At 37.1% G+C, this 14,174-nt stretch overlaps 1 protein-coding gene across 1 annotated transcript in view; it reads right to left on the bottom strand.

Moving 5' to 3' along the window:
* SORCS2 (sortilin related VPS10 domain containing receptor 2) overlaps window positions 1–14,174 on the bottom strand; it is a gene marked incomplete at its 5' end in the record, with an annotated part of 571,875 nt that overhangs the window by 101,525 nt on the left and 456,176 nt on the right. The window contains 2 exons of the mRNA XM_082314967.1: window positions 1,688–1,761; window positions 6,459–6,623. Coding sequence (XP_082171093.1) covers window positions 1,688–1,761; window positions 6,459–6,623 — 239 coding nt within the window. The remainder of the gene's footprint in view (window positions 1–1,687; window positions 1,762–6,458; window positions 6,624–14,174) is intronic.

Raw genomic sequence — 14,174 nt, 5'->3', positions numbered from 1 at the left:
CAGACATAACATTTCTGACCCACTGTGTTACTTCTAAATGATTATACCCTTTCACATGGTAGTTAAGAGACCTGTAAAGTGTATTGCTTATGAAACTCCAGCTGCTGTGTAGAAATAAGTTCTTCAATAAGGCTATATTTTGCAGGAGCAAGTAAGCAGAAAGTGTCAGGCTGACTCAAGTATTTCTGCAGAAAAGGCTGAGACATACTGGAGTAAATCAGACAGGTGTTCCTACAAACCAACTGCAGGCTGGTTTTCTAAAAGTATGGACAGTAAGTAGGTTGCAGATTGAAAAAGAGGCACTTGGAAGTGTGAAAAAGCTTGATATGGCCAGGGATAATTACACCATCAGGGCAGCAGGGCAGGTTAAGTCTTGTGCTCCCAGCTCTTCCAAACAGGGTTTAACCTATCCACATGTCCCTGCCCTGGGTCACAACCTCCCCCTGGCCAGGTTCAGCAGCAGCACGTGCACCAGCACACCTTTGGACCCGCCAAGTTACATTTTGGGCCAGTGGCCAATGTATCTGCAGGTACCGTAACAGCTCTGCATGCTTTGTAACCTCTACACCAGCAGTTTAAGCAGGTTGGGGTTTTCCTTGTTTTGCTTTTCCCTGAGAACGGCCAGGATGAGTATCTATTTCAACTCAAGAGAAAAGCAACTACGTGAAGAACAAGAAGGATCACAGCATGAATGCCAAACACATTGCAAATCTTGCAACCAAGGTCAGGCAAATCCATTTCAATACTGGCAACACCGCTAGCAAACCACAAAACGTTGCTGAAAGCCAGATACTGCTCCGTAGACACATGGATAATTATACTTTACGTAACTGACATGGATCAGAGTCCTTTTAAAACTCAAATCAAAAGTCATTTAGGGAACAGAAGTGTCTACCATGTTATGACTAATTCTGTAGTAAAAAATACCAATTATTGGTAATGATACAGTTATGCACAGTCCATGCTTACACACTGAAGTAAAATGTGAAAGGGGGAATTCTCTGGCCTTTTCAGTAGAAATCAGATAAATGTTGAGTGTACAAATTGACCATTTTTAAATGCAAAATCAATTAAAAATACTATCAAAAGGTTAATTTTGGTATAAAAGAAGTTATACACTTTTCAAATTAATTTCATTTGTATAAAAAAAACAGACATTGACTTATTCTTCAAGCATTTTGTCAACCTGCTTAAATCACTTCTTAAACACTTTGAGAGACTGCAAAATATTTGAGCTGAAAATGAAATCGTTTGATATATGTGTACTCAATAAAGTAATATTTTTCACCAGTTTCCTTAATAGTGTAAGTTTATATATGACTCCAGTTAACAGGTCTGATTCAACCTCTCTTAAAAAAACGTTACAGATTTTTCTCTGCAAAAAGACTGGTCTCCTTTCTAAAGATCAATTTCACCAGTAAAACGAAGAGCAATTTCATTGGACATTACAGTTCTCTTTAAATCTTGGGCTCCATAGATTCAGACCTTTATATGTGCTGACACTCAGTATAATCACTGGCACGAGTATGAATTTGCAATAGTGGATGCAGCAACACTGACATACTCAATCTGTAAAAGACGCCAAGGATCATACTGTTCCCATCAGTACCTCTGGAAACATCTTTCTTGATTAGAATGAAATACTTTTGCTGTTCATTTTTTATTTGGAAGACAACAGAATTCTTACCAAAAAATATGATCTTTTGAAACTCGTTCCTGCAGAAGGATCCATTTTTTCCCCAAGTCAACAGATACATAAACCTACCAAAGAAAAACAAAAATAAAATTAGAATTAGATGATAGGAAACTGTTAGTGATGTACATCTTTGAAGACAGGTCCTATGTCACTATTAAAATGACAGATGCACACCAATAAAAAAAAAAAAAGAAGTCATTACCAGGAACCTGCTACAATGTTTTTCAGAGTAATAACCTTTCATAGAGAAAATCTTTTAAATATAATCTATAATGAACAAAACTCAGCGACAATGTCTTCTTGTTTACCATGAAAACAATTCACAGTTCATTTGGGGTCAGATTCTTTTTTACCTCAGCATGGTTACACAAGAGGGACAGTAAAAGGACACTTTTCTTGTCAACGAATGGGAAGAAGGACCAAACAAGCACAAGTGTTCCCTTTATGCTTCAAGCCTTAATTCCACCAAAAATACTTAAGCTAGGAAGTCAATGGTTTTAAAACTCTGCTAAAATAGGACCAAAAGATATTACAGAAATGCCTAAGAGATTTGATGAGGAGAGATACACTTAAGGGCTTGCTTCATGGATACCAATTTGAGACCTATGAGAAATGGTCACTCAGCAGAGATGCAGAAGATGGCCTGGAGGAGGAGGACTCCGGCTCCACCTTCCCTTTGAACAGTTCACTCCTGGTATAAAACCAAATGCTAATGAGATGGATGAATATTGAGAGCGCAGGTGAAAGCTGTTTTCCCCAGAATAAAGCGGGATATAAAATAGCTATTCAAAAATCTCCCTGCTTCAGCATTTGCCTTCATAATGTGTTTCCTCCAGTTAAAATAGGAAATATCTACTGGACTTCTAAAAAGACAGCTTTAAAGCCCCCTGCTATCTGTATGCTCTTCTTATTTGATCCAATTTACATATGATCTGTTTTCTCTTAATATCTCTAATAGGGAAAAAAAGGCAAGTAAAACTGTTCTGATGTGGGAATAAGTCACCAGTTCAGCCTCTGATTGTTCTGGAGGAAAGTGTCTTATGAGGACTAGTAAGAAATGTTTTTGTTTTAAAATGACACGTTCAATGACAAATGAAGAAAAAAAAAAAAAAACCACGATTATGTATTATGTTTTATTATGGAAAACCAGCAATATTAATATGAAAACACTGAGGTAGCTTATTTCAGCATAAGCTCTATAGGTAAATTTATTAAAATTTGAATTAGAGATAAAATGGTATTTCCCAGTTACTCTGCGCTTCACAACAGCTGGGCTTTGTTCCACTGCATGCTCAATTAAAGCAGGTAGACCACAGTTCAGGTAAGAAACCACAATCAGGACTCAGATTGCTTACATTAGCATTCACCCAGTCAACAGACAGGAATGATCAGGCATCAAAGTCTTCAACCTCAGATCTAAATACTTTAATGATGGGGCTGCAGAGCCAGGTTCCTGATTTGCCAGCTAACTTTCTGATCTTAGTTTTATTATGTGGGTTAGGGTTTGCTGCCGTGTATTTTATGGCATATAGCTTGGTGCAACCGCCTGGGAAGGAGAGATGTGGCTTCAAACGGGCTAGATTGTGCAGGATGGAGAACCTAAGCCAATTCTTCAAACATTTGTCACCACAGGCATTACAGAAAAGATAATTATTGGTTTGACCATCTTTCTAAAAGGGTGGGCCCTGCTCAGCTAGTTACCTGCCTCAGCAGACTGCTATAAATCTGGAAGAGATGGTCTTGTAAGGCACTGCCCTAACCCTGGTGTCCAAGCTGCAAAGAAAGCCAAGAATTCAGAGGTTCCTGGCAAGAGGGAAAAGAGCTATTTAGGATGAGGGACAACACTGGCACATGAACAAAGGGATATCATTTTTTCATGGATGAATTTCAGAAGAAAATGAGAGAAGATTCCAACCATTAGAACAGTGATGCCAGTGCAGTAGGGGCCAAAAAAGACCAAACCAAACCCAAACCCCCACCACCAAACCCAAACTACCTCCCCTCACACATATTTAAGACTGAAGCCTGGGAGCTTATGAATGAACAGTTTGGTTTAGTGTAGGGGGAAGCCCTTGCAATCTTACTGTAAGGGAGAGTGAAGCAGGACTGATAAGGCATATTCAAACTGAGAGGAATTTTTAACTGATGCACTATTTGAAATAAATAAAAAACAACATGTAACTAACTTATGCATACATTCAACTTCCTTTAATCAAAAAAATGACCCATATATGTTTTGGTTTTTAACAGGTGCATATGATAAAACTACTAAATGAGACTAGATATGAGGTGAAAACAGTTATATTAGTGGACAGCTAAAATCTCTGGCTTCAGCAAACACATCTAATAGATGTTATAATTCTGTTTATTGCCACCCATGTAATAAATGTGAGGAATCACTTTTTTAAAAAAATGAAAATGCTTTTCTCACTTTTGCTATTTTTTCATCCTTTCAGCTTCTAAATGAACAATTAAAATCTACTGCATCCCTGTTAAGTTCTAAAAAAATCTAGAAGCACTTATATAGACTCAGTGAGTAGCTGATTGTTATTCATTATAACTGAGGTAGCCAGAAAAAGAAAATACAGATTTGCGGCAGTAAATGGATTAATCCAACCACATTGACTGGTTTTGTATTCATTTATAGTGTCAGCTAGAGGCTAGAGCTTTATTTAAACAAAATCTAGGGTTCTGAATGAAAGAACAACGCATATTTTGCGATATAAAATAAGCCTTAAATCAAATCAGAAGTTGTGAGAAAGGCCGTGATGCTCCAGTAGACAGAGAAGCCTGATTGCTATTTATGAAGGATGTGATCCTGTATTCTTTGTATTTTCAAAAGTGCCTTTTTAAGAAATCATTTGAGTTACAGGAGGTAACGGCTTCTCCTGAGTTTCAGATTGTTACATCCCGATACTACTTTCTTTCAGTGAAGGTAAAGTTACTTAACTCAAAAACCTAGAGTATACCATCTCCATAGGCCAAATTCAGATCAACACTGTCTCTCAAAACCATTGATTTTAGTACAGTGACCTCTTTTTATGTCAAGTTGCAATTTGCATTTTCAGCTCCTCCTTTGCCAACATCACTTCACCTTCCTCACCCCGCTAGGCCAAATATATCAAAACTTATACAAAATTTAAGCAGGTTACTGACCCAGTTATAGTCAAAGGCATCCTTCATTCCTACACATCTTACGTAAAGATGTAGGACTTGTCCAGTAAGTCTTTATGGTGTCATATTGAAAGTCTGAGAAAAGTCTATCAGATTGCCTAACCCTTCCTGCTACTAATGCAGAGCTATTTTTTACTGAATATTCTGAAGATTTTTTGTCCAGTCACATTTTAAATGTGGCAAATAGCAGCATCACTCAGTTCAGAAGATGATCCAAGTATGACTTTCCTGAAAACCTCCCTATCACGCATAATTCATCAAAACACAAAGAAAATGCTTCACTTGGTGCTCCTGCTCCCACTCCCTTCTCTTTCCTGGCAAATATTTCTACCCACTTGTGGCTGGTCAACATCTTCAATACACTTCTTTGGACTCTTACACTTAAAGTTTCTGCCATTTAGTTTTTTCAAGACATTTGATATTCTACCTATACAAAATTCAGGAATTATGTGTGTCATCAGAAACAAAAGTCAAAGTGAAAAAAGAGCTTTTCATAAGATAGGCTTTTCATAACTTCCAGCTTCCCTGAAGTATTTTGTTTATGTCACATGCATTCAACACATTTGTAATTGTGTTAGGATTTCAAATTGAAGCTGCTAAGTAAAATATTTCACGTAATTTGTGACTGAGTTTGGTTTGCTCTATTTTTTGTTCTAGTTCTATCCTTATTTGCAAATTCCTGTAAACATGAATTGTTTTGGGATCAGCTATTAATTTATATATCCCAGAAAACATCCCAAAGGATGATGACTTGATATAACATCACTGAAATCAGTGCAGTATTTGGTTGCAGCATCAAAAACTCGCTCTGACTACTCTCACCACCTAAATATAAACCTTCTGTTAAGTCTGACAAGGACTAAAAAGGGCTAGAGTTTATCTAATTTCAGCTTATAACAGGAGTAACGATGGAGGTGAGTCAAGACCACTACTAGGACCAGAATCACAGTGACTTTACAGCTGCAATTTTGGCATCGTGAAAAAGAGATGAACTACACACTTACAGACTGTGTGCTCACTCATCAGTGTTTAGCCTAACCCATCCAGAAAAATGACTTTATAAATTAACCAGAAGAAATCTGAAAGATGGTCAAAATTTACAAACCACATGATACAACTCCTGAATCTGAAAGTGGTATAAATACATAATGAGAGAGAATTATTCTACATTTCTACAGATTCAGTGATTCCCAAAATCCTCTTCTGCTGTACAACTGTGCAGTTTATTTTTTATTACTTTATTTTACATCCCATGAATGGCCTTTGGAGGCACTATTTCAGCTTCATTAACTTTCTACTACACTATAAATTACAGAGCAATTGCCTATGGTCACTTTATAAGGAGGGGCAATATTACCAATATCCATATCAACTGAAAATGCCAGGATTTAAATTAATGTAAAAACAAAGATTTGGACATGAATACAATAAATATTTAAATAAGTCTCTCAAAAACCAAATGTGGTTCCCTTCTGGACAACTGACATTTCATAAAACCCAACACTAATCAGCATATCATAACTGTTTTACATCTCCTTAACAAAGTAACTCCTAAATTTCAAACAAATGCAGTATTGTCAAGCTTTACCTTGCCTTCCTTGGTATAAGCAAGTACTTTATCTTCTTCTTTCGGGTGAAAAAGGAGGGTTTCCACAAAGAAAGTAATGGATTGTTTCTGGAAAGTGGCTCCTTCATCTGTGCTTATGAAAAGGCTTTGGTCACGGTCATTATGGGAAGAACTTACAAGAATTATCTAAAAGACAAAACCAACAACATATATTCAGAAGACTTTTCTCTGTAACAGACAACACAGCCTTATTTTTCTTGTGTAAATGTCAGATTTTGTACATACCTTACCTATCAAAATTTTGTGGACAAGAAACTCAAAAGCATCTAAGGACTACAAGATCCTATTAATCTTCCCTGACCAAATCTGTGAATATTAAATTCTATAACTTCTCTTGCAAGTCACACCAAATCGATCACACTCCTCAACTCTACTCAAAATGACTGCCTTGGATTTTGGTCCTTGTGCAAACTTCATGAGGCCACCAAAAAAAGAGTTAATACTAGTAATGATTCATTTTAACATGTCCATATAAATACATCACTTTATCTAGTGAGGCTGCCTTTATAAATACTAAATGTAAAAATAATCACTGTTATATCAGAAGAATGACCCAGGAGAAAGAACTAGTTTATAGCATCTCCATTGCTTAACCATTCTCCTCCTGCTGACACATTTTGGGTAAAATGGCAATTCACTTTGATGCAAAAAAAATATACCAATCAATTATTTGCATTTCCTTCTCAGGTCCAGATAATACCTTGACTCAAAGACAGTAACAGCTTGAGCTGTCTCCTTGTGTCATCTTCAAGTCAGGCTTTCAGTGACAAAGAAAATCTCCCCACATCCTTTAATCAGAATTTCACTCTTTTCAACTTCTTCACCTTTTGCAGTTGGCCTGCATGTTATAGTGTGGTTCTAACAATGCCAATGTGAGGATCCATTTTTATTGTCTTTCTAGATCAAACAGGCCCAGTTTGCATTCAAAAAGTTGCCTTTATGAACTGATAGCCTACAAGCAAAACATGGATTTTCAAAGTCCAGCTGGGCTCTATTTGGCTCACACTTCAAAAACAATTAAAAAAAAAAAATCCTGAATTCAAAATGTATTTAGAATATTCAGCAAACGATGCAGAAGACACCACAGAGTCCTAATCACCATGATACAGTGACTGTAAATTGCTTACAGAGATAAATGGCAACAAGTTATGCAAACAGAATTACAATCATGTGAATACAGAGAAGGAAATACTTTAGACAAAAGTACAATTTTTATGTAGTCACTTTTTTAGAGTAAAGCTGAAGTTAAAAATTTGAAATTTTTAATGAATTACAGAGCTATGACATCTGGACTGAGTTTTTACTGCAATTGGCCTTGGGGGAAAAACTATAAATAGGACATTTGTAGATGCTCTAATTTGACAGGTTACTTAAGCATGTGTACTTGTACTCAAAGCACATACACAGTTGCACTAATTTCTGCATAGCTTTCATATACCTAAAATGGGGCACATACTGAAGTACACTGTTGAACAAGAGAGAGAATTGCACGTACTTCAGGATCCATAGTCCACTGCGGAAACCCCACACTAAAGCATATATTAAGTCAAACCTACTTCTATTAGCTGTGTGACTAGGTCAGTAAGAAGAGCAAGATAACAGCCCATAACCTTGCTATTTTTTTAATGATATACTTTACTCAAGAGTAGGAAACTGTGTCATTTTTATTGGACAACCTCTATAAATGACACCTTCACAAATGCCATCTCTTACTCCTACTGTATCCAATGGCTTCCTGTCTCTTGGTAAACTCTTCAAACAGTATCTGTTTAATTCATTACTATATACTCTCCAAGTATGCTGCTGGTGGCCTAGATATAGCATTCAAAGATTCTTGTAACACACATTTGGCAAGTTTTCCACAGAGGGCATGACACCAACTCTAAAATGTGCTATCATGTGCTGCCCTGTCCCTTTGCTTGCATTGCAAGGTGGAATAAAGAGGCATTTATGCCCGGCACAGAGATTTGAACTTTCGTCACCACACTACCATCTGTAACTCAGGCTCAAAACATCTAGTTTTTCTTGGAAATAAATGAATTCAAACTATCTGCATGCCGAGCAAGCTACATAGCACTCAATCCTGTTGGTTCCTGACCAGATCACAGAAAGGAGGACACAGTCCTATGCTAAAGTAAACTCCACAAGCAAGGCTGTGAGCAACTAGTGCGAGATCCACAATTCCTGCAGAAGCTTGTGTCCAGCCATGTTCACGCGTGCACAAGGCTGGTCTGAGACCCATGCTTGGTTTGCAGTGTGTACAAGTCCTTCCATGCTGTATCACTACAAGTGTACAGCAGTAAGTCCATATAGAAAGCTTAATATCTTTGGATACAGCCTTCTAATCCAAATGACACTTTCTGTAAATATCATTATTTTCATTCTCTCCTGTTAGCATTTTTAAAAATGAATACAACTAAGACAAGAAATCAGTATGGCATATATTCCAGAAAAGGCATAAACTGCACTTGTATAGAACAGTAATCTCTGGACTATAGCGCTCTTGTCTTGCTTTCTTTTTCTGAATCAATAAATCTTATGCTTCCAAAAATACCAAAATATTGACTTCAAAATAATAAAGGAATTAGGTTTATAAACTTGGAAGTGATTTTCACTGTTAATGAGCCTTGAGTATAGGCACATCTAAATTTCATGAGGACCCAAGGGCAGCTTGCAGAGAACATCATTCTAGAAACTGAAGTCATGCGAAAAATGTAAACATGCTATGATATTTGCTAATGCTGTCCTTCAGAGTTAAATCTATCAGAAAAAAAAAAAAAAATAGCCCAAAGATTGTAGACATCTAAGCATATACAGCAGAATCCCTAACTATACTTTTATCTACACACACATCATAATTCATTTAATGCAATATTTTTGAATTTCACCCAGTGTTCTGATTTATATTTCAATAGTTTAAACTGATCATTATGTGCCAGGCATACAGATTTGCTTCCCACAGCTAACACACTGCGTGCTCAGACTTGCCTTCTAGCTAACGCTACTTATTGAGGAAAATATTCCAGAGTAAATATTGTACCCACATTAAATGCTTTCCATAATAAGTTTTATTTACTTTGTAAGTGGAACAAATAGCAAAATCTTCCTGCTAGCAACTGATGAAGAGATGCAACTGGGACAGACTATCTGGAGAGCTGACTAGCAGTGATCACTGAGGGTTTTAACTCAAAATAAACAACTACTTGGTTGAATAATTGTGTATCCAAAAATCAGAACAGATTTTAATCACACCTAAATTTCACTTAAGCGTCTTTTAAACAACTTTTCACAGAGCATTTCTCCCTCTCGTGAGACTCTTCTAATTTTTTTTTAGTAAATTGTAACTTCATATTTTGCTGTTTATCCCCGACCTCACTTCTTAATCTCCCATCAGCTAAATAAACCATAACAACACATGTGTATACATTCAGATCAGATGCAAATCTACAACTTCCAATAGTTAAGCGGAGGTAAAAGAATGTTTCAAGGAGATGAACTATCCCATGGATTGTAAAGAAAATGAGTAGAAATAGGATATAGTATAGATCAACAGGGAGGAAAGCAAAAAATATTTCTAATATAAATGAAAAATACTACACCATGCCAATATACGAATTAAAGCATTCAAAAAAAATAAAGAAAAGCTATGCTTTTCCTCATTTCAGGAAAAGTTAGTGAGGCAGGAGGCAATAGAAAAGCCAAATAAATCTGAAAATAATATAATTAAATCAATTTATTTAATCTCTCTTTCAGTATTCATTTGCCAATGTGCATGTCTAACCATTCCCTCTACTGGGTGGAATCACAATCTGAGCCCCAAAGGATAAAAATACTCTGACAGCTTAGGCTACAGTAGCTTAAGTATCATACTGCTTCCACTATTACCATGAAGACTTGGAATAATCATAGTGATTACTAGGGAGTCTTAACTGTAGATTTGGCAGCAGTTCAAAGCTATGCTGTAATTTCAAGTGGCAATAAACACAGGATATTAACATGCATCATTTGCACTGTGTCTGAAATATAACCCCCTCCCCTCAGTTTAGGCCCAATCAAAATGTAAACTCAAGATAAATTTGATCTTAATCAGCACTTTCTCTAAAACAAGGCAATCTTCTAACATATTACAATTGTGTTGTCTCTTTCAGCTGCAGCAACTGATCTTAAATTTAATTCTAGCTTTTATTTTCCTTCCCGTTTCTCTAGTATTAAAATATGAAAAAAAAAAAAGTCAAAATATCCATCATAAAGAAATTTCTAGACTTACAGCATCTGACTTGCCACAGGGGATTTCTGCAGTAAGTGGTGAGAGAGATGAGACATACCATTTTTTAATTCTATAATCCTGCATGTGGTCAGAAATCAAGACACTTCATATTCCTGAGCACTCTAAACTGACCTTGAGGGAAAAAACCTCCTTTGGGCTAAGAAATCAAAATATGGACACTCTTCATTTAAGCACACAGTAGCCATGCACTGAGAGGCCAAGCATGCCCAGGAACAATCTACACCTCTTCAGTCCCCTCCAGTAGACTGAACTCCTGCTGGACATAGAGGATTTGGCTCTGGGGATTCAATCCTAAAGAGTGCTGGACTCACTACAGCAAAAACCTTAACAATGCAAACTTATGAGCCATCCCCACTAAGGTCAATTAATTTCCATTAAGAACATGCTAATGCCTAGATGAAGGTTCTTAACTAAACTGGAGACAAGGCTGCTGGGCACAGGGCAGCACTAAACTCCTAGTGCTACCATCACATAAACCTGCATGCCTACATGAGTTTTGAAGATAAATATTCTTTGTGGCAGTACTGCCAATCTCAGGGCAGTATTCATAGAGCTTCACAGCACTGCAGTCACACCCTCAACATTTTTCAGATTAAGTAACTAACTCATCTATTTTTCTTGTTTTTATGATTTACATTATTTATGTGTTATTAGATATGCTTGGCTGATACAGAAATTATTCTAGCTCCTGGTCCCCATTGTAAATGAGATGTTGCTTCTCAAATGGCATTCATAAAACACACAAAGTAGACTGCCAAGGGTTATGATTTTTATCTTGGATGGTATGAAAGACCTGATCACTCATGAGTTGCAAAGCTGCAGAGTGAAATATAGTCCCTTTACTCTCATAGTGGTAAAAACAATATCTGAAGAATCAACCCAGGGTTAATTCCAAGCAGAGAGTAAAATAAAATGCCTTCCAAATAGCAGTTTAATCTTGTAGCTTTTCCCTGGAAGTTGCACCCAAAATCACTCCTCACAAATGTTAGTTATTAGTGAATTTAATCACTAATGAATCACTGAAAATTAACAAGAGCTAGAAAATCAGCTTGTGTGTGCAACTGATTTGCGTAAATGCATGTTGATGGAATACATACATACATGAATGTACATATATCCCAGAATAGTATATTACTTTTCATGATAAGCATTCACAGCCTTCTCTAGAATTCGTATTTACTTTCTCTTGAAGAGCCCTTTCCAAGCTGTCACACAGATGCATTTCAAAACAGCAACTAGTCTCTACGAGAACCACCATAAGGGAAGGGAAGGTGGGAATGTTAAGGATGGCTCCTGAGAAATATCCGCTACACTGATCACATAATCTCGGGACGCAATCAAAGGCCATGTGAAGCAATCCTGGTGGGGCTAATGGAAAGCATGTATTACAATTTCATCTCCCCTGTGTTGTGGTCAGCTCATTAATCATTTGGAATATGACAACTGAAGCTGTAATATTATTTATCTAGTACCAGCAACATATTAGGTATTTTAGGATGTGGAGCGAATATTAAGAGGTTAGGATCTTAAAATGAGCCGGTTACCAACTAGAGCAGTTGGTAACACAGGAGACGTGCTGAAGAGGGAATGAACATCAGAGTTAGCACCTTAACAGAAAAATGTGTTCAGAGCAACTGGACAGAGAACAACTGGTTCGCACTGCAACTAGGCAAGCCTGAAATAATATAATCTGATCGTAAAAGGAAATAGTTTTGAAATAGTTGGCTTTTCTCTAGGGCATTCACTATAGTGGAAGCAAGTTTAAGGGTGGTTACATATCATAATAATGAATGCCCACAGAGAAACAGCTACAAAAGTTCTGACTGATGTTGATGACCAGCCTGAAAAATACTGGCCTGCTGCACTTGTTGGCAACCTGCATATGTCTACATCTGCCTGATCTCTATAACACCTCAAAGATGCTCACTATGCCAGCTCTCTAGGGGATACCAATTACAGCTCAATTCTTCAGTCTTCTTATTTAGAGAAGTGTCGGGTAGGATAAGCAAGCTTGATCATTACCTCTTCCTCCACAGGAACAAATCTCATCCATCTCTAACCTGCTGGAACCAGAAAATTCTTGCCACATGACTAGAATGGCAGGCCAAATTTTCATGAGGAATGCTCTGTTCAAAAACATTTCAGAGCAGTAACTCATGCCGCCAGCCCAAGGTATTGTAAAAAACTGGCACATATTAAGCAAATTTGGTATTCCTGCAGTATACTGAGAGAGGTGTGAATATGCCAAAGGTCACAGCAGAGGGAGAGGAGAAACAGTACTCAACATCATCATAGACAGTCCTTTCTTTAATAGCTAATTTTTCTAGTGTTATTTGCACCTAACTTGCAGAGCCAAGATACACATACATTGTCTATCCTCTGCAAAATATGTTGGTACTGTTATGAGCAAGTAGTTAATTAATACGGAATATCTTTAATATAACCAGTGGATCTCTTGGCACAGGCTGAACTTACACTGAGAGGAACAGAAGCGTTATTAGATACTTAAGACTGACATAAAGGAACCTAATACTATTTGTTACAGATAGTACTTTTTTTGTCTTTGTTTAAAGTGAAAACAAGAGAGTTGTTTGGTCTTCCTGCAAGGTCCAATGTTAGGCTGGCTATTGCTAAGTCTTCAGCAAAAGTGATCATTTAATGTACCCTTTGTACAGTCCCTACATCTAAAAAGAGCAAAACTTAATGTTGAGATGTTTTGTGGGATGATCATCACATTGATATCTTTACATGTTCAAATGGTATCACTTAAAACTATGTACTCCAGTATACCAGGAACTAAATCAGATACTCCTTCCCAGTATGCTCAAAATCAGCAATCTGAGTGGGGAACGGCACTGGGGGAGGCACAGCGCCAATTCTTGCCACAGCAGGGGAATGTTCCCTAACCAGGTTTTATATTGCCCATAAAATAAGGACATTTTGTGTGACTTGAAGGGAAAAAAAGGGAGTTGGATTGCACAGCAGAAATGGGCAAGTTTCATTCTTTCTCACTGACTTCTCCACAAACGTTAGTATTTCCCAGACAGAACAGGCACACGCTGAACTTTTTTAGTTTGGGCATTCACAGACTAATCTAATTCAAGACATTATTTTGGAGACCTCCAATAAACCTGCAAATATTTTCTGCCTGAAGACATCACAGAGCAAAAATATAAAACAATGCTTCCCAAACAGCATAATGGATGCACAACAAATGACTGCATATGTGTGTTGATCTAATTTAATGAAGAAACAGGTCAAGCAGTTCCTAGTTGCCAGCCATTACTTTGTCAACAGCAAAAACTGCACTAAGCTCAAAGAGAACTTACATGGATGGTAATTAGTGGACAGAGAGAAAACATGAAGGAAAGGCAGTTGTGGTGGTTAAA

This window comes from Platalea leucorodia, assembly GCF_965183815.1.
Source record: "Platalea leucorodia genome assembly, chromosome: 6".
In the NCBI taxonomy this organism is placed as follows: Eukaryota; Metazoa; Chordata; class Aves; order Pelecaniformes; family Threskiornithidae; genus Platalea; species Platalea leucorodia.
This window is presented reverse-complemented; position numbering and strand designations above follow the sequence as displayed.